The sequence below is a fragment of the Littorina saxatilis genome, linkage group LG5, assembly GCF_037325665.1.
Source record: "Littorina saxatilis isolate snail1 linkage group LG5, US_GU_Lsax_2.0, whole genome shotgun sequence".
Lineage (NCBI taxonomy): Eukaryota > Metazoa > Mollusca > Gastropoda > Littorinimorpha > Littorinidae > Littorina > Littorina saxatilis.
Genome location: NC_090249.1, coordinates 765,695 through 787,008, shown reverse-complemented (window position 1 = coordinate 787,008; position 21,314 = coordinate 765,695). Strand labels below are relative to the sequence as shown.

The 21,314-nt window shown below is 44.4% G+C and overlaps 1 protein-coding gene across 2 annotated transcripts in view; it reads left to right on the top strand.

Annotated features, from left to right (window-relative positions):
• Positions 1 to 20,338, top strand: part of LOC138966019 (proto-oncogene tyrosine-protein kinase Yrk-like) — a 37,293-nt gene extending 16,955 nt beyond the window's left edge. For both annotated transcript variants that reach the window (XM_070338109.1, XM_070338108.1), the window contains exons 5-10: positions 2,519 to 2,680; positions 6,612 to 6,776; positions 9,742 to 10,001; positions 10,968 to 11,121; positions 11,498 to 11,629; positions 19,005 to 20,338. In XM_070338109.1, the coding sequence (XP_070194210.1) occupies positions 2,519 to 2,680; positions 6,612 to 6,776; positions 9,742 to 10,001; positions 10,968 to 11,121; positions 11,498 to 11,629; positions 19,005 to 19,207 (1,076 nt within the window). In that variant the 3' untranslated portion in view covers positions 19,208 to 20,338. The remainder of the gene's footprint in view (positions 1 to 2,518; positions 2,681 to 6,611; positions 6,777 to 9,741; positions 10,002 to 10,967; positions 11,122 to 11,497; positions 11,630 to 19,004) is intronic.
• The last annotated feature ends 976 nt before the right edge of the window (positions 20,339 to 21,314 follow it).

Here is a 21,314-nt window from a genome sequence, read left to right as displayed (position 1 = left end):
ATTGCAAAAAGTGTGTCTTTACATGATTTGGATAAAACGTGTGGCAAAGAGAAGATAGATGTGATTCCAGCGTTCACACCAGTTTGTAGTCACTCCCATCCTTCCTTTGAATGTGAAGTTAGGGGATAATACCTACCTTCAGCATGAAATCAGCCCTCTGGCTGACTTGCCATGAAACGAGTGTGTAAAATGTACCTACAGACAATAGGCGTATAATTGTGTACACATAGTTAGCAAGTACCGCTTCAAAATAAAATGACTTTTTGAGCATTTTAAACATCTGAGACTTGTAAATAATGTGAACATTGTAGAATAGACTTTGATAATCCACAAATTTAGTTCAGAATGCATGCATAGAGTTCCAGAGTGCAAGGGCAAGGGAGCGAATTGGGAAGGTAGACAACTGCGGTGTCCCAGTTGGTGCAACAGTGGGTAAGCAAAATCCTCAAGTGTTGTTCAGGCTTCATAGAAGTTACTTCATCCCAAGCACAACAACGGTTTGGGACACTGTTTTAGACTTCATGTCTTTAGAGTACAGGTGATTTGCACAGGTGTGGTCACATGGGCAGGTGTAGTTTCTGACGTCATGGCTGTGTATGCAGAGTTAATAAGGTTTCTCTGGATCTTCATCGCTACTCTTGTTTCTCTGGGTCTTCATCGCTACTCTTGTTTCTCTGGGTCGTCATCGCTACTCTTGTTTCTCTGGGTCTTAATCGCTACTCTTGTTTCTCTGGGTCTTCATCGCTACTCTGTCTAGAGAGAGTAATTCTTTCTAACGCAGTTATGATTCAGGTTTATTTTGGTATCAACAAACAGCAGTGTTGTGATTGCAGACACTGTGGACAAACTCACACTACCTCTCATCACATTGTATCAAGAGTTACATATCCTGTCGAAATACCACTTCCTTACCATCTATAAAAATGACTGTCAGATGCAGTTTTTTGTGGTCTGCATTCCCGATTGTTTTCCCTCTGCGCTCAAATACCAACACAAACACTTAGGAATTGTTGCCTTTTCATATTCATAGCAATTTTTTTTGCTGTAATCCTGACCTTTATTTTTCATTATTTGTTTGTTTGTTCGTTTTGTTGTTGTTGCTTGTACCGGTTTTGTTGTTGTTGCTTGTACCGGTTTTGTTGTTGCTTGTATCAGTTTTGTTGTTGTTGCTTGTACCGGTTTTGTTGTGTTGCTTGTACCGGTTTTTGTTGTTGTTGCTTGTACCAGTTTTGTTGTTGTTGCTTGTACCAGTTTTGTTGTTGTTGCTTGTACCGGTTTTTGTTGTTGTTGCTTGTACCGGTTTTGTTGTTGTTGTTGCTTGTACTGGTTTTGTTGTGTTGCTTGTACCGGTTTTTGTTGTTGTTGCTTGTACCGGTTTTGTTGTTGCTTGTACCGGTTTTGTTGTTGTTGCTTGTACCAGTTTTGTTGTTGTTGCTTGTACTGGTTTTGTTGTGTTGCTTGTACCTGTTTTTGTTGTTGCTTGTACCGGTTTTGTTGTTGCTTGTACCGGTTTTGTTGTTGTTGCTTGTACCAGTTTTGTTGTTGTTGCTTGTACCAGTTTTGTTGTTGCTTGTATCGGTTTTGTTGTTGTTGCTTGTACCAGTTTTGTTGTTGTTGCTTGTACTGGTTTTGTTGTTGTTGCTTGTACCGGTTTTGTTGTGTTGCTTGTACCGGTTTTGTTGTTGTTGCTTGTACCGGTTTTGGCTTGTTGGTTTTAGGGCACTGTACACTGCCATTTATTGACACAGGTATTTTCACAGAGAGACGGAGTGAGTGTGTGTGTGTAAATGTGAGTGTGTGTGTGTGTGTAAATGTGAGTGTGTGTTTGTGTGTGTGTGCCTGCATGAGTGTGTGTGTTTGTATGGGTGTTGCAACCTTATCTCTGCAATATGTGTGTTAAAATACATTTTTTTAACTTTAGCTGGTGCGATATGGGAACTAAAATATGAACATACTAACTGTAATTTATTCCTGTGGCAATTGTCACTCAACAGGTTCATGTTTTGTTCCTTTGGCATTGTTTCCCATTCTTAATTTCTTCAGATTGAATGATCTCTAATTAAGTTATTTGCTACTGTTTAACTCTTTGTCATAATTGGTGGACATGGCTGGGTTTTAATGGGCACACAGTATCATGATGTCGTTCTGCAATAAGGACTCCAATATCATTCTGTTTTCAATGTTTTCTGGGGTCCTGATTGCAATAAGGACCCAAACTCAAGCTCGAGCAATCGGTTACAGTTGCTTCCATTCTGTTTCCGGACTGATGTTCTAGTCGACTCGATTCTTTCTCCGATGTTTTTGAGTGTTCTGTGTACTAGAAATAGGACTCAAAATGTAAATATTTGTTACAGTTGATTCTATTCTGTTTCTGGTGGTTTTTTGTAGGGTCTCGGCAATCAGTTACTTTATATGAGTTGCTTTCCCAGGCTCTAAATTAGTCTAATGCACAAAAATAAGATATTTGACTGAAGCATTCAGTTGCATTCAATTCTGTTGTGTTTTGTGTGTTTCCTAGGATCTTATGCGCTGTCAGTGCGAGACAACCCTGCGGACACTTCGAGGGGAGGGGAGCCGGTTGTGCGGCACTACAAGATTCGCAACAAGGATGACGGAGGGTGCTACATCGCGACACGCAGGACTTTCTCCAACCTCATGGAGCTCATTTCACATTACAAAGGTGAGTCGTGGGAGTGAAATGAAAGTTTTACGCCCTCACGGCAAAGCCATTAGGGGCATGTTACACGGAAAAACCCGGCTTTGTATGAAAATAAAAAATAAAAATGCGGGGGAGGGGGGGGGGGATGTAGACCGCTGGCTGCCGGCTGCTAGAGGAGACCTGAAATGGGCTTGGGACCTGGTTGGGTCGTCTTGGGTCAGTGCTGAAATGGTTACTTTTTTGGCTGTTGGCCGAACGGACACCCGGGCTTCATATTTTTGCATGCATGTATTCGTGTTTCCTAGGCCTGAGGCTTTCGCTGTGACCCTGGGATCTTTATCGTGCGCATGCGTGCACACGGGGGTGTTCGGACACCGAGGAGAGTCTGCACAAAGTTGACTCTGGGACACACATCCCGCGCCGAACTTGGGGGTTGAACCCACGCGGATAGTAACAACCGGTTTTAAAGCCAGCGCCTCTACCGACTGGGCAAACCCCCCCCCCCCCCCCCCAATCTGTTGGGGTCAAGAAGTTCCATGGAGGGCGGGGGGTATGGAGTAACACATAGTGTTTTGCTCAGAACATTCCCACCCATGCAGAGCCGCGCTATGGGTACGCATTACCGTGAAGCTGGCAGTCAGTGCTACCAAATGTCGTCTGTGTCTACCACTCGGTGGTGACTTAATGTGGGTCTATGTAAGCAGATGCCAGCGCAAGCAATCTGATGCAGAGTCAGGAGGCGGTTTGGTACAAGAGAACCTTAGAGGCCACAGCCTCGGCCGTCTAAGGGATCTGTGTGTCTGGAGGCACATTTGGTTTCTGAGGTTCAAGCGGAGCTGTTGCCTCTGCTCCCAAGTTCCCGTGTCTGGAGGCGTTTTTGGTATGGTAGCAAACCTGTAGGTTGGGGCCTCTACCTTTCAGGATGCCAGGACTACAAAATGTGTGTCTTGGGACACATTTAGCTTAAGATTCCAGAAGTGGATCTGTGCTGTGCTGGGTCTGCTGCAAGCACACTAGAACCAGCTCGCAACAGTTGAGGTGAACAAATTGGTGACCAAGACCATCATCGGTTTCTCTCCGAGTGATGGGTGTGGGCGGAGAAAGTCTCCCAGACTGAGAACGGCACTTGGTAAAACGGCCGGTGACACCCTTGAAGAGCTGAGAACTGTAAGCCCAGGCACAGCACCATCTCGCGCGACAGTTTTTCGGTGGGCAAAGCATTTCTCAACAGGGAAAACGTCTGTGGAAGATGCAAGGGGAAAAGTGAAGAAACCACACCGACAATAAAATGGTGTCCCATGTGCAACGGTTAGTTGATGAAGATCCCCGAGTGAGCAGTCATTTTATCGCCGAAACACTGGACATTTCGTCGTCGTCTGTCTTGAGAGTTTTAAAACACAAACTTGGATACACAAAGGTGTGCGCGCGATGGGTACCACATTTCCTCACTGAAGAGAACAAGAGGTGTAGGGTTACGTTTGCCCAACGGCTACTCAAGATATACGACGGATGTGATCAAAAACGCTTGGATGAGATCGTGACTGGAGACGAAACTTGGGTGTACTTCTTTGAGCCAAAAAGAAAAGCTCAAAACAAAGCATGGATAAAAAAAGGTGCCAATGCCCCTCGGATCGTGCGAAAAAGTCGCTCCGGCAGGAAGGTTTTATACACAATATTTTATAACACAAAGGGCGTCATTTTTCAAAAACCACGCGAAAAAGGCAGAAGCATCACTGGGGTGTACTACAAGGAAAAAGTTCTTGCTGGCATCGTTCGTTACTACAAGAGAGCCAGACCAACTACAGGATTGAAAGGGATCAAATTACTTCATGATAACGCACCTGCTCACAAATCCAAGGTGGTGAAAGAGTACCTGGAGGAAGAAAACTTTGAAACTTTGCCACATCCTCCCTACTCTCCTGATCTTGCACCCTGTGACTTTTTTTTGTTTCCTCATCTGAAAAGACAATTGGCTGGGCGTCGATTTGACAGTCGATCAGCCCTCGGATCGGCTGTTTTCCAGTGTCTGAACCAGGTGCCAAAAAACGACTTCAAACGGTCATTTCTTGACTGGGTCCAACGACTTAAACTGTGTGTAGCCGCTAAGGGAGAATACTTCGAGGGTTTGAAATAAAAAACAACTGCATCATCTAAAGATTTCCCGGTTTTTGAGACCAGTCTCAGTCTTGGTGACGACAACCTTGTACTTCATCACAAGTTTAGAAGCAAGCGTATTCAGATCTTTGTCTGAATTTAGTCCCACTAGGGGCATGTAGGCTTACGCCATGATGTTCATTTTTACGGATATACAGCAGACTTCCACTAACTCGCTGTCCACTAAATCGCGAATTCGGCTATATCGTGGAGACCTCTTGGACCCCGAAAAAAACAGGACCGACCTTTATAAAAAAAAATTATTTTTTAGGTTTTTTTTAATAATTTATTTTTACCAAATTAGTCACGTAAAGGCCAAAAAATAGTACAGATCATGAAAAAATGTTCTATCATAACCACGCTATCTCTCTCTGGGTCCGATGGCCATCATGCAGTAAATTGTCATTTCATCTTATCAGTCTCTCTCTCTTTCTCTCCCTCAGTCTCTCCAAATAGTGTTCTACGTGTGTGTGTGTTTTCAGGTTGTGTACATTACGGGTTGATCGAGGCCTGCGAACAAAAGAAAAACAAACCTTTCACGCGCACGTGCCCCACTCAGTCAAGAACTTTCATGCCACGATCGGTATCGTCAAATTGGCCACGTGCCTAGAGAGGTTAAGTGTCTGACCAGTCAGTATGGCCAGTCAGTATGGCCAGTCAGTATGACCAGTCAGTATGGCCAGTCAGGCGTGCAGTTGAACACTCGAGTCCAGCTAATTGCGATCTCTGCTAGACGGTCGGGGTGGCCACAGGCGCCAATCAAGTGCTTAAACTGCGCTTCAGTCTTCTGCAATCTAGTCCGGCATGCAATTTAACACTCGAGTCCTGCTAATCACGATCTCAGCTAGACGCCCCGGATTTTCTACAGGCGCCATGAAGTGCTTCAGCTTCTTGCGTTATAGCAGGTGGCAGAAAAAGCAAACAATCAAAGAAGAAATCTACATGCTTTCGGCCAAAGACAAAACGTGTGTCAACTCAGACTCACACAAAGCAAAACAAAACAAAAAAAGCTTATCCATGTAACTGACACATCTAAAAACGTAAACGTCAACCAATGATTTTGATCCACCAATCATTCTGATCAAACTATCGCAGTGAGTCGCTATACGCGTACAGTGTACGTCTGTGTCTGTCTGTGTCTGATTAACTAGGAAGTTTGTGACGAGGTATGAGTCGGAGAAAAAAGAAAAGAAATCGTCATCTGCTGATAAAAGAAAACGTGTCATCGCAGTTAATCTTTTGAGAACTTAGTTGCCAACAGAAGCGTCACACTTGCGAGAAACGCAGTAACACATACACATGAACATTGTAGCACAACCACATGCCAGGCGTGCGTGCGCACACACACACACGCACGCACAGACACACATGCGCGCACACACACACATGCACTCACACGGCAAACGCACACACGCCAACGTGACGCTCACAGGCTTTTTGTGACCAACAAGGGAAATAACCGCGTTTTTATCTGACTCAGAAGAGAACGCGGTTTCCTCCCTTTAATTGGACCCCAAACTGCATCGCGAATCGGATATATCGCGATAAAAAATCTTTGGACCCCAAAGACCGCGAGTTAGTGGAAGTCTGCTGTACTTGCTCGAGGTCTGATGCTACGGTTCTTTTAAAGCATTGTAAGGCATGAAGCAAGAGGGAAAAATCAGACAGAACACACTATACAAACAGACAGACAGACAGTGACAGACAGACACGCACACACACACATCCATACTATTTGTTTCGTTGGATTTGGAATGTTACACGCACTTAACCCCATACTGTGTCTGTGTGTGTGCAGAGAGTGCTGACGGTCTGTGTCAGCGCCTGGTCAAACCTTGTCCCAAGCCAGAGCCCGTCATGGAGGACTTGTCTCGAGAGACCAAGGACAAATGGGAGATCGACCGCAACACACTCACTTTCGAGAAGAGACTCGGCGCTGGCCAGTTTGGGGAGGTTTGGAAAGGTGGGTCTGTAGGTGTCAATGGTGTGTGTGTTTGGGGAGGTTTGGAAAGGTGGGTCTGTAGGTGTCAATGGTGTGTGTGTTTGGGGATGGGGATGGGGGACCAAGGCTTGTACCTGAAAACAAAAGAGGCAACCTGTGTTTGATACCTGTGTTTGATACCTGTGTTTGATAGCCTGCACTTGAAGACTCCCTCTACATTTAGACCTACATTTCCCACCTTTCCATTCATAGCATTAGTCAAGTTATTTCTCTTTTAAGACTCCTTCTCCGTTAACATTATTGTGACTGGCTCTCCCTCTCTGTTAACATTGTGACTGGCTCTCCCTCTCTGTTAACATTATTGTGACTGGCTCTCCCTCTCTGTTAACACTGTGACTGGCTCTCCCTCTCTGTTAACAGTGTGACTGGCTCTCCCTCTCTGTTAACATTGTGACTGGCTCTCCCTCTCTGTTAACATTGTGACTGGCTCTCCCTCTCTGTTAACATTGTGACTGGCTCTCCCTCTCTGTTAACATTGTGACTGGCTCTCCCTCTCTGTTAACATTGTGACTGGCTATCCCTCTCTGTTAACATTGTGACTGGCTCTCCCTCTCTGTTAACATTGTGACTGGCTCTCCCTCTCTGTTAACATTGTGACTGGCTCTCCCTCTCTGTTAACATTGTGACTGGCTCTCCCTCTCTGTTAACATTGTGACTGGCTATCCCTCTCTGTTAACATTGTGACTGGCTCTCCCTCTCTGTTAACATTATTGTGACTGGCTCTCCCTCTCTGTAAACATTATTGTGACTGGCTCTCCTTCTCTGTTAACATTATTTTGACTGGCTCTCCCTCTCTGTTAACATTATTGTGACTGGCTCTGCCTCTGTTAACATTATTGTGACTGGCTCTCCCTTTCTGTTAACATTATTGTGACTGGCTCTGCCTCTCTGTTGACATTATTGTGACTGGCTCTGCCTCTCTGTTAACATTATTTTGACTGGCTCTGCCTCTCTGTTGACATTATTGTGACTGGCTCTCCTTCTCTGTTAACATTATTGTGACTGGCTCTCCTTCTCTGTTAACAATATTTTGACTGGCTCTCCCTCTCTGTTAGCATTATTGTGACTGGCTCTGCCTCTGTTAACATTATTGTGACTGGCTCTCCCTTTCTGTTAACATTATTGTGACTGGCTCTGCCTCTCTGTTGACATTATTGTGACTGGCTCTGCCTCTCTGTTAACATTATTGTGACTGGCTCTGCCTCTCTGTTAACATTATTGTGACTGGCTCTCCTTCTCTGTTAACATTATTTTGACTGGCTCTGTCTCTCTGTTAACATTATTGTGACTGGCTCTCCTTCTCTGTTAACATTATTGTGACTGGCTCTGCTTCTCTGTTAACATTATTGTGACTGGCTCTCCCTCTCTGTTAACATTATTGTGACTGGCTCTGCCTCTGTTAACATTATTGTGACTGGCTCTCCCTTTCTGTTAACATTATTTTGACTGGCTCTGCCTCTCTGTTAACATTATTGTGACTGGCTCTGCTTCTCTGTTAACATTATTTTGACTGGCTTTTCCTCTCTGTTAACATTATTGTGACTGGCTCTCCTTCTCTGTTAACATTATTGTGACTGGCTCTCCCTTTCTGTTAACAATATTTTGACTGGCTCTCCCTCTCTGTTAACATTATTGTGACTGGCTCTGCCTCTGTTAACATTATTGTGACTGGCTCTCCCTTTCTGTTAACATTATTTTGACTGGCTCTGCCTCTCTGTTGACATTATTGTGACTGGCTCTGCCTCTGTTAACATTATTGTGACTGGCTCTGCCTCTCTGTTATTTATTTATTATTATTTATTAGTGAGTATTTCTACGCACATACCCTCCCAGAGGGAGGCTCATGGCTCATGGCGTTTACAATATGCCGTGTGAGAGGTGTTAACATTATTGTGACTGGCTCTGCTTCTCTGTTAACATTATTTTGACTGGCTCTTCCTCTCTGTTAACATTATTGTGACTGGCTCTTCTTCTCTTTTAACATTATTGTGACTGGCTCTCCCTTTCTGTTAACATTATTTTGACTGGCTCTCCCTCTCTGTTAACATTATTGTGACTGGCTCTGCCTCTGTTAACATTATTGTGACTGGCTCTCCCTCTCTGTTAACATTATTTTGACTGGCTCTGCCTCTCTGTTGACATTATTGTGACTGGCTCTGCCTCTGTTAACATTATTGTGACTGGCTCTGCATCTCTGTTGACATTATTGTGACTGGCTCTGCCTCTGTTAACATTATTGTGACTGGCTCTGCCTCTCTGTTAACATTATTGTGACTGGCTCTCCTTCTCTGTTAACATTATTGTGACTGGCTCTGCCTCTGTTAACATTATTGTGATTGGCTTTCCCTCTCTGTTAACATTATTGTGACTGGCTCTGCCTCTCTGTTAACATTATTGTGACTGGCTCTCCTTCTCTGTTAACATTATTGTGACTGGCTCTCCCTCTCTGTTAACATTATTGTGACTGGCTCTCCCTCTCTGTTAACATTATTGTGACTGGCTTTGCCTCTCCCTCATCGTCCTGCCAGCCTGAGTCTGCCGCCATCACAACTTCTTCAAAGGTTGCTTTCCATACATTTTATTCGTCGAAAAATTGCGCAAACCCACTTTGAATTCTGATTAGATTTTGGTAAACGGAAGTACTAAGCATAGGAAGTAACTCTTAGCATTTGTATGTTCGAAACAAACAGGAGTTTTGTACCTTAGACCACTATCTGTGTGAAAGGACTATATATGCGGCCCGGCAGGCTGCGATGCTTTGCTGGAACGACTGTATACGCGTCCTGTCACGGATGTGTCAAGACCTAAACAAATTTAGATACATTTTTCGAGGTGTTCAAAATGGAGATGAATAGACACAAAAATCTTATATGAAGACGTCAGCGAAAGGTTCCATTACTTATTCAATCTTGTTTTGGGATTCCAGGACGGTACCTGAAAACAAGAGAAGTGGCCATCAAGACGCTTAAACCGGATACAATGACTGTAGAAAAATTCCTTGACGAAGCCGCGATCATGAAGAGGTGTCAACACGACAAATTAGTCAAACTCTACGCTGTCTGCACCAAAGAGGAACCTATCTACATCGTCACAGAGCTCATGGCTCACGGCAGCCTTCTGGATTACCTGCGGGAGGGACAAGGCCGTCACCAGAAGATCCCAAGTCTCATTGACATGGCCGCACAGGTGAAAAAATGGCTTGCACAATGTCAGCCTGTATGCCCTTCATTGAGCGTGAAGAAATGGCTTGCACAATGCCAGCCTGTATGCCCTTCATTGAGCCTGAAGAAATGGCTTGCACAATGCCAGCCTGTATGCCCTTCATTGAGCGTGAAGAAATGGCTTGCACAATGCCAGCCTGTATGCCCTTCATTGAGCGTGAAGAAATGGCTTGCACAATGCCAGCCTGTATGCCCTTCATTGAGCCTGAAGAAATGGCTTGCACAATGCCAGCCTGTATGCCCTTAATTGAGCGTGAAGAAATGGCTTGCACAATGCCGGCCTGTATGCCCTTCATTGAGCGTGAAGAAATGGCTTGCACAATGCCGGCCTGTATGCCCTTCATTGAGCGTGAAGAAATGGCTTGCACAATGCCAGCCTGTATGCCCTTAATTGAGCCTCAAGTTAATTTCTCAAAGAATTTGTGAATTGTGAAGCGAGCTTTAGGAAGTGAACTTTGCCCAAATAATAGCAGTCTTATATCTTCACATTGGAAGCTGTTGATCACTTGAGTAATGCTGCATGAGGGCTTGCCATTAAGAGAAGAAAGGACATGGAATTTCTCAAGACTTTATGTAATTTCTATATTTAATTTCTGATCTTGAGTCTGAAGAGTCACCTCTCTGACTCCGATTTACACTATTCTTGTGTGTGTGTGTGTGTGTGTGTGTGTGTGTGTGTGTGTGTGTGTGTGTGTGTGTGTGTGTGTGTGTGTGTGTGTGTGTGTGTGTGTGTGTGTGTGTGTGTGTGTGTGTGTGTGCCTGTGTGTGTGTGAAACAGTAAATATATAACCAAAATGTCACTGTGAATGAATAGATTTATTCACTTATACATCAGGTGGCAATCAAAATTTGTTCCACTTAACCAAACGATTACTTTATCAGAAATGGCATGAATGGACCCCTCTATATTTTAATTTATTTTATGCACCAGGTTGCAAGCGGGATGTCATACTTGGAGCTGAACAACTACATCCACAGGGATCTAGCTGCCAGGAACATACTTGTGGGCGACAACAACATCGTCAAGGTCGCCGACTTTGGCCTGGCCAAGGTCATTGAAGACGGAGAGTACAATCCACACTCAGGTGAGAGAAACGAAGAGGTGCCTCTGTGTGTGTGTCTGCGTGTGTGTTTGTGTGTCTGTGTGTGTGTGTGTGTCTGCGTGTTTGCGTGTCTGTGTGTGTGTGTGTCTGGTTTTAGCTGCCTTGGTTTTTTTTGGACGGGTAGTATAGGTCCATGCTACAGCCATGGGAGTCCCATTTTGATTGTTTTTTGGCCAAACCAGTACGATTAAAACTGATAATAAAAGTTGCCTGTTTTTTTCAATGCTTGTTATTCTCTCAGGTGACAGAAGATTGGTTGAGCATAACTCTCACTTTTTGTTGCGCAGCTCGTATGCAGTTAGAGTGCTTACTTCCCTTTGTTTGTCAGATCCTAAACCTGTACCAATTTGAATTGCAGGGGCCAAGTTCCCCATCAAGTGGACGGCGCCGGAGGCTGCGCTGTACGGCAAGTTCACCATCAAGTCTGACGTGTGGTCCTACGGAATCCTGCTGCAAGAGATCATGACTAAGGGACAGATTCCCTACCCGGGTACGCACACTCTTTGTGTCTGGGCTTGTCCAAACCTGCAAACTAGTTTTCCTTGAGCAAGCTGTGATTGGCTTGAGTCGGTCCTCTGATGCCAGTCACCATGGCTGTGACTTGAGTCGGTCCTCTGATGCCTGTCACCATGGCTGTGGCTTGAGTCGGTCCTCTGATGCCAGTCACCATGGCTGTGGCTTGAGTCGGTCCTCTGATGCCAGTCACCATGGCTGTGGCTTGAGTCGGTCCTCTGATGCCTGTCACCATGGCTGTGGCTTGAGTCGGTCCTCTGATGCCTGTCACCATGGCTGTGGCTTGAGTCGGTCCTCTGATGCCTGTCACCATGGCTGTGGCTTGAGTCGGTCCTCTGATGCCAGTCACCATGGCTGTGGCTTGAGTCGGTCCTCTGATGCCAGTCACCATGGCTGTGGCTTGAGTCGGTCCTCTGATGCCTGTCACCATGGCTGTGGCTTGAGTCGGTCCTCTGATGCCAGTCACCATGGGTGTGGCTTGAGTCGGTCCTCTGATGCCTGTCACCATGGTTGTGGCTTGAGTCGGTCCTCTGATGCCAGTCACCATGGCTGTGGCTTGAGTCGGTCCTCTGATGCCAGTCACCATGGCTGTGGCTTGAGTCGGTCCTCTGATGCCAGACACCATGGCTGTGGCTTGAGTCGGTCCTCTGATGCCAGTCACCATGGCTGTGGCTTGAGTCGGTCCTCTGATGCCTGTCACCATGGCTGTAGCTTGAGTCGGTCCTCTGATGCCAGACACCATGGCTGTGGCTTGAGTCGGTCCTCTGATGCCTGTCACCATGGCTGTGGCTTGAGTCGGTCCTCTGATGCCTGACACCATGGCTGTGGCTTGAGTCGGTCCTCTGATGCCAGTCACCATGGCTGTGGCTTGAGTCGGTCCTCTGATGCCTGTCACCATGGCTGTGGCTTGAGTCGGTCCTCTGATGCCAGACACCATGGCTGTGGCTTGAGTCGGTCCTCTGATGCCAGTCACCATGGCTGTGGCTTGAGTCGGTCCTCTGATGCCTGTCACCATGGCTGTGGCTTGAGTCGGTCCTCTGATGCCAGACACCATGGCTGTGGCTTGAGTCGGTCCTCTGATGCCTGTCACCATGGCTGTGGCTTGAGTCGGTCCTCTGATGCCTGACACCATGGCTGTGGCTTGAGTCGGTCCTCTGATACCAGTCACCATGGCTGTGGCTTGAGTCGGTCCTCTGATACCAGTCACCATGGCTGTGGCTTGAGTCGGTCCTCTGATACCAGTCACCAGGCTGTGGCTTGAGTCGGTCCTCTGATGCCAGACACCATGGCTGTGGCTTGAGTCGGTCCTCTGATGCCAGACACCATGGCTGTGGCTTGAGTCGGTCCTCTGATGCCAGACACCATGACTGTGGCTTGAGTCGGTCCTCTGATGCCAGACACCATGGCTGTGGCTTGAGTCGGTCCTCTGCCAGTCACCATGGCTGTGGCTTGAGTCGGTCTTCTGATGCCTGACACCATGGCTGTGGCTTGAGTCGGTCCTCTGATGCCTGACACCATGGCTGTGGCTTGAGTCGGTCCTCTGATGCCTGACACCATGGCTGTGGCTTGAGTCGGTCCTCTGATGCCAGTCACCATGGCTGTGGCTTGAGTCGGTCCTCTGATGCCTGACACCATGGGTGTGGCTTGAGTCGGTCCTCTGATGCCTGACACCATGGCTGTGGCTTGAGTCGGTCCTCTGATGCCTGACACCATGGGTGTGGCTTGAGTCGGTCCTCTGATGCCTGACACCATGGCTGTGGCTTGAGTCGGTCCTCTGATGCCTGACACCATGGCTGTGGCTTGAGTCGGTCCTCTGATGCCAGTCACCATGGGTGTGGCTTGAGTCGGTCCTCTGATGCCTGTCACCATGGGTGTGGCTTGAGTCGGTCCTCTGATGCCTGTCACCATGGCTGTGGCTTGAGTCGGTCCTCTGATGCCTGTCACCATGGCTGTGGCTTGAGTCGGTCCTCTGATGCCTGTCACCATGGCTGTGGCTTGAGTCGGTCCTCTGATGCCAGTCACCATGGCTGTGGCTTTAGTCGGTCCTCTGATGCCTGTCACCATGGCTGTGGCTTGAGTCGGTCCTCTGATGCCTGTCACCATGGCTGTGGCTTGAGTCGGTCCTCTGATGCCTGTCACCATGGCTGTGGCTTGAGTCGGTCCTCTGATGCCTGTCACCATGGCTGTGGCTTGAGTCGGTCCTCTGATGCCAGTCACCATGGCTGTGGCTTGAGTCGGTCCTCTGATGCCTGTCACCATGGCTGTGGCTTGAGTCGGTCCTCTGATGCCTGTCACCATGGCTGTGGCTTGAGTCGGTCCTCTGATGCCTGTCACCATGGCTGTGGCTTGAGTCGGTCCTCTGATGCCTGTCACCATGGCTGTGGCTTGAGTCGGTCCTCTGATGCCTGTCACCATGGCTGTGGCTTGAGTCGGTCCTCTGATGCCTGTCACCATGGCTGTGGCTTGAGTCGGTCCTCTGATGCCTGTCACCATGGCTGTGGCTTGAGTCGGTCCTCTGATGCCTGTCACCATGGCTGTGTTACAGGGGAACCCCCTTTTAAGATCTCCAAAATTCGGAGAAAATCAGGTGTTAAATGGGAGGAGTCTTGAAATGGTGGTAAATTTAGTTATTTACAGAGGTTCTGAAGAGAAAATGTGAGAAAACAGGGTGGGGGGTCTTATGATGGGGGTTCCGCTGCACTTTGAGCTTTGTAATGACTTTACGTTCAGGTCTAGTGGAGACTTTTAGAGATCTTCATCACAAGGCCTTGATATGGCAAGGCTTGGTGGTCAGCTGTTTGAAATGATTCATACTGAGGATCAGATACATGTCTATAACACATGTTTCTTTGTGGTTCTGGTGATGACTTGTCAGTATTAGTTATCGTACCGGCACGGTTGGCTTAGTGGTAAGGCGTCCGCCCCGTGATCGGGAGGTTGTGGGTTCGAACCCCGGCCGGGTCATACCTAAGACTTTAAAAAATTGGCAATCTAGTGGCTGCTCCGCCTGGCGTCTGGCATTATGGGGTTAGTGCTAGGACTGGTTGGTCCGGTGTCAGAATAATGTGACTGGGTGAGACATGAAGCCTGTGCTGCGACTGCTGTCTTGTGTGTGGGCGTTAAGCAAACAAACAAACAAACAAAAATTAGTTATCGTTAGATTTGACCGTGATATCAACATTTATCAGTCTTGAGTGTCGAGAGAGCTGAAATCATATCAGATCAGGGCGGGAGGCGGGAGCCTAGATCTGATATGATTTCAGCCTTTCGAGACATTTAGACTGATAAATGTTGATATCACGGTCAAATCTAACGATAATGATTTTATCACATTCGATTTCGGAACAGTAGGAACCATTAACCCGTGTCCCAAGAAGTCGGACGAACGCAAGGGAGGCTACTGCCATGTTGGAAATGTTGGATTTGTCTTTTCTTGCTTTCGCACTGAACTTCGTTGCTCTTACTTTTATTTTTCAGTAACAGTTTCTTTTTCTCAAACAAAAATAACGCATTTAAAATGCAAACCGAACTAAGATATACGGTCCAAACAGATCACAAGCAAAGGCCAACAAGTTCAGTGGAGTTGGAAGGAACAACCAAGTACGAAAGTCCCAGTTACTTCATCAGTCCGGCGTAGACTTTTTGACTGTGCGATTTGGCAATTCTGATCGATGGCAGGAACTGAAGTGCGCCAGGCTGTATCAGTGAAGTTCTTTGGCTCATTTGCTGTGTCCAAGAAAGCTTCCAGGTATTTGTCGGCGTCGACGGACTGCATAATAATGTTGTCGAAGCTCAGTCCAACTGAGTGCAGACGACGCATCCAAAATGGCGTCCTCCGAAGGCTCTGTAACTGTGTAAAACCGAAAGATGCCTGGGTTTGATGTTGTATGGCTACGACTAAGAAGGGTGGAGAATGGTTCATGCAGGTGCGAACTGTTTAAATCGTCTGCTTATTTCCTGCCTGTTTGTGAGTGATGTGCGCTGAAACACTAAGAGATCTCACAGTTTTCTGAGTACTGGTACTTTCAAGGTCAGCCTTGTTTATGGCTCTCAGTCGGTAAGATTGTAACATTCTTTTCTACTGCTTCTCTGTTAAAGCTGGGTGGGAGAAGTTGTTTTTTTGTCATTGCACAGCTTAATCTTTCTGATGCAGTTACTTTCCTTTTATGAATTTGGGATTTTAAAAGAAGGGAGACATTTGTTTCCTTCAGGTGAGATTTTTTTCTTCAAAACTAAAATTCATAAACTATTTCCTGCACGATATCAAATTCACTAGGCACTTCCTGCGCGATATCAATTGATATACAGTTCCTAGTTGACCAATGACAACAGCTGCTTTTGTCATGTGATCAATAAAAATGCGATAATAGGGTTTTAAGCTACTTTGTTTCAGAACAATTTGATGCCTTTTGATGGCCTTTCATGAACTGGAGTTTTCCCTCTGCTGTCAGGTTTAACCAACCGCCAAGCAATACAAAGAGTTACTGATGGATATCGCATGCCAAAGTCTCGGGAGACTCCTGATGCCGTCTATAAGAAGATGCAGGAATGCTGGGGGAAAAATCCAAAACAGAGACCAGCCTTTCGCTCATTGTTTAAGTTCTTTGATGAGTACTGAGGTCATACACTTCCACATTTGGAGCTGTTGGGTAGTAGATGTGGCTGCCATTTTTTGTTTGTGCAGCTTTTTAATTTTTTAACGTAACCCTTTCACTGCTTCACTTGTTGATATGTATACACAGACTCCAATTAACAGCATGAATTTTGAAGGATACACACGTTTGGAAATGAATTTTGTAATACCGCATTGTTTTAATGTTATAATGTTTCAAAGAAAGGAAACTTGGCATCTTTGAAAGCTATGTGTTGACTCTCACCAAAGCACTCCTATAGTCCCACCCCTACTTTTGAGTGATTTGTTCACTGAAATAGCTACAGTTGTGTTGTGACGTAACTATATGCACTAGAAAACGTTGCAGCAAGAAAATGTTGGTACTTGGTTTAAAAGGATACTATTCGTATACTTGAATCGATGAAGTTGCTCTAGTATGTCTATGAGTGTTTTTTTTAGGTGTACCATTTAAGTGGTACTGGGAAGTGTATGTTACGTTGGCTGTGAAAGGGTTAATCAATTGATCAGTTCTATGAAATGTCTCTTCCACTTCTGGATTCAATCAATCAATCAATATGAAGCTTATATCGCGCGTATTCCGTGGGTACAGTTCTAAGCGCAGGGATTTATTTTTTTTATTTTTTTTATTTTAATTTTATGCAATTTATATTGCGCACATATTCAAGGCGCAGGGATTTATTTATGCCGTGTGAGATGGAATTGTTTTACACAATACATCATGCATTCACATCGGCCAGCAGATCGCAGCCATTTCGGCGCATATCCTACTTTTCACGGCCTATTATTCCAAGTCACACGGGTATTTTGGTGGACATTTTTATCTATGCCTATACAATTTTGCCAGGAAAGACCCTTTTGTCAATCGTGGGATCTTTAACGTGCACACCCCAATGTAGTGTACACGAAGGGACCTCGGTTTTTCGTCTCATCCGAAAGACTAGCACTTGAACCCACCACCTAGGTTAGGAAAGGGGGGAGAAAATTGCTAACGCCCTGACCCAGGGTCGAACTCGCAACCTCTCGCTTCCGAGCGCAAGTGCGTTACCACTCGGCCACCCAATGTGGATGATTTTTCTTTGCCCAGAATAGTGGGAATAGATCCCTGTTTCTCATCCCAAAGGCTTGCACCTACAGTTATTTCAAATTGTTTCTGTTAGGCATATATAGACAAACAAGATTTCACGTGGTATTTGTTGCAAAAGCATTGGTGGCAGATTAGTATTAGTTATAGTAAAAATGTGGGGTGCATCACAGTACAGCTTAATCGTCTGCTTTCTTTCAGCAATCAGAAATTGTGGATGATAGCAGTAGCGTAGAGACTGGAATGGTGACTCAAAAGCTTTGTGGGTTTATATAGCATCCCTGTGTTCATTTGTTTATGTTACAACTTTTGTTGTTGTTGTCTTTTTTCACCTTGCCTGAGATTCGTTCCAGTTGTTGAATTCATGCCGTGGCTGTCTTGTTTGGTGTTGTCTTGATGACATTGAAATGACTAATCTTTGTTGCACAGTTTGTGTTGAAGTTAACTAAAGGCCTTGCAATGTTAATTCCTGTATTTCTGAACTCAGCCAAGTTTAAATGCTTATTTTTTTCTGTTTCTTACAATGTTTTATGTTCCTTTAAAAATACATATTTAAGTCTTCTAGTCTTGTTGAGGTCAGAGGATAACATTTCCAAAAAAGGAGATATTTTAGTTTATTTATTTAAAAAAAAAATTGGGGCAGAGGTTCTTTATTCTTCTGGAATTCTTAAAGATAATTTGTTTTACCAATAATCCAAGTTTTTTTTAAAAGAATTTTCCTGGTGCAAAAGCAATAAACAAAGTGATAGAATAGAACCTATATGTGACAATGCCAAACAAAGACCATTAGTTCACAGACCTTTCAGTCAGTAATCAGCTAGACCTTCTCGACAAATGCCGTATTTGACGGATTACAAGACGCACCGTTTTATAAGCCGCACCCCCGACTTAAAAAAAAATAAATTGGGACGAACCACGTATAGGCCGCGTCACTATATTAGCCGCCGTCGAAAAAAATATAATCAGATCGTGTCAATCAATCAAAACAACCAGGCAAACGAAAGTACGGTATTTGGCGAAATCGGCTCCGAGAATAAACAAGTGAAACAAAGAAGAAAAGTGAAAAAGTTTGAAGAAAAATATCACACACACACGATTTGTAACCAACACACACATGTAGTCCCGTCCGGAATAAGCTTTTTTGGGATGATTTACGACTTTTGCGCACATTTTGAGCAGACAAAAACACAACATGGCGGCTCTCGCTCCTCCAACTATCGCGAGACACAAAAAAACGAAATCTCGCGCGTGCGAAATCCTGATACATCCGGTGTTTCTCTGTACGCTATCTTGTCACGACGACTTGTTGACAAACGAAGATTCGTGAAAGAAAGAGAAAAGCGCCGAGTCTTGAGTAGAGAGCTAATAAAGTACCGGTAATCGCTAATCGAGCGAAATGAAAATTCGTGGCGACTTCAATTAGGTGAATGCTATTCAAGTTTAGGTAACGTTTTAGCCGCATCTTTTTATAAGCCGCAATGCGATTTTTTTTGAAAAAAAGTCGCGACTTGTAGTCCGTCAAATACGGTACATGGATTGATTTTTTTCTTCTGCTTGAAACTTTCTTCTTTGCTGCACTGTCTTTGCCCACGTTGTTATGGCTGAGCACTGACCTTAATTTTTGCTTGTTATTTTCAGGTATGAACAACCGTGAGGTGCTGGAGCAGGTGGATCGTGGGTACCGCATGCAGAAAGCTGCGCAGACGCCGGATGCTGTGTATGAGAAAATGATTGAATGTTGGGACAAGGATTCAGAGAAGAGACCCACCTTCGAGTTCCTCTTCACCTTTTTCGACGACTACTTTATTTCCACCGAACCAAACTACAGAGAATCTGATTAATTATTGATATATTTTTACCGTAGCTGTGTAGAAGCAAAACGCTATTGGACTGGTCCGGTTGTCAATCATTGGACTGGTGAAATTGGGTTTGTTTAGGCTTATGTATTGGAAAAGCTAGCCTGTCAAACATTTGTGTGATCAAACTGATTGGTTATGCTCAGCGTTAGACAAGCTGGACGGTCATTTATTGGTCTGACCAAATCATATTGTTTATACTCATCATTGGACAAGCTAGCCTGTCAATCATTTGTCTGATCAACCTGATTAGTTATGCTCAGCGTTAGACAAGCTGGGCGGTCATCGGTCTGATCAAATCATATGGTTACGCTCATCATTGGTTAAACTAGACTGTCAGTCGTTTGTCAGATCAAATCAGTTGGTTGGGATCAGCTATTGATTAAGCTAGACGGTTAACCAAATGAGTTGGTTCGGCTTAATAGCAATGCATTCTGAATCAACCTGCGTTTAAAGGAATACACTTTGACACTATGTGCAAGTTTGAACTGATCTTCCACAAGCTCTCGCTACATTGTGTGATTTTTTTAATGATTTCAATATATATAATTTTGTGATTTAATGATTTCATTTTGTAGAAGCTTTGTGTGATTTTTGAATGAATTCATGTTATAGAAGCTTGTCTTATTTTGATAGAGAGGTTTGTACGGAAAGTCGTGGACTTTGATGCAAAGGAGAAATAACTGTTTGAAGCTGGGTTTTTTTTGCTGATGAGAGCAGTTTGCTGTTCCTTGACTCTGACGAGTGTTCAAAGTACTCTGTGTCTATTAAGAATAGTTCCCTTACAATTGTTTCTTAATATCAATAATTTTTGTGTACCACAGAACAAGAATGAAGGATTCAGTTAAAAAAAGGAGTTTGCTTGTGATAGGAAATGAAATTTGTGCTTCTTTGTTGTATAATAGATTTTATGGATTTGTAAAACGCAAATGTGAATAAAACGCTGTGGAAACCAAATGAATGGAGGCAATCATGCCCACAATCATGGTACCTGTGATTTGGTTTAGGCTGGTTTGCCAATTCTATGATCAGGATTTGCTTGCCATTAAACTTACGCTTGATAGCTTGGGATTTTGTTTCTCCAGAGAAGCAGAACGAGACAACTAGAGTAGATTTCTTTTAAATATGAATACAGTACTAATTCAAACTTTTTGTAGTTTTCATATCCTTCTTAACTCTCCCTTAAGTTTGACATTTTTGTGTTGTTTATAAATTGGTTATTCTAAATGTATGATGAAGAGGTCATTGTACCAGGTCAAATGTGTTCGCATAAATTTGAAAAAAACCCAACAAAAGTTGAGATCAACTGCTGTCTATAGATTGTTAAGAATTACATCTTTGTTGAATGATATTTCACTGTAGCATTAGTTTCAATGTTGATTTTGGTGCAGACTCTAGGACTTGTTTTTGGTACAGACTCTAGTTTGTATTGTACCCTGGACTTGTTTTTGGTACAGACTCTAGTTTGTATTGTACCCTGGACTTGTTTTTGGTACAGACTCTAGTTTGTATTGTACCCTGGACTTGATTTTGGTGCAGACTCTAGTTTGTATTGTACCCTGGACTTGTTTATTTTGTTCTTCTTCCAAACGAACACAGAGCGAAAGTCAAGGCTGTGCGATATAACAGAAAGTGCTCTTACATTCTGATGACGAACATTTCAAACTTACTCCTGTGGGTTCATGTCAATGACGTTTGCATGAACAAATTCTGTTTGTATTTAACCATCTTTAAGCTTCCATGATTGTCTTGCCAAATACTTGTTGACGAATGTTTCATGATTTTTTAACATGTTGAATACTTGTTCCAATGTGCTAACTAATTTTGTCGCAATACATTCCGTACACACTTCATGCAGTCTACAATGCTCACCTGTAATCAAATGTGTACTTAACCTGTGATTCTCGTTGCATGGATCGAACATACGCACCAAGTATTAGTCACTAGACACATTCCAGAAACCATTTTATATTAAGCTGTACATAATTGTTAATTTGTATGGTTTTGTATTGTATACAAGGTGCTTCTAATAAGCTTAGAAGAAACCAACGCAGATTATTTGTCTGTGTCTTCATTAGTGCATATATTGCTT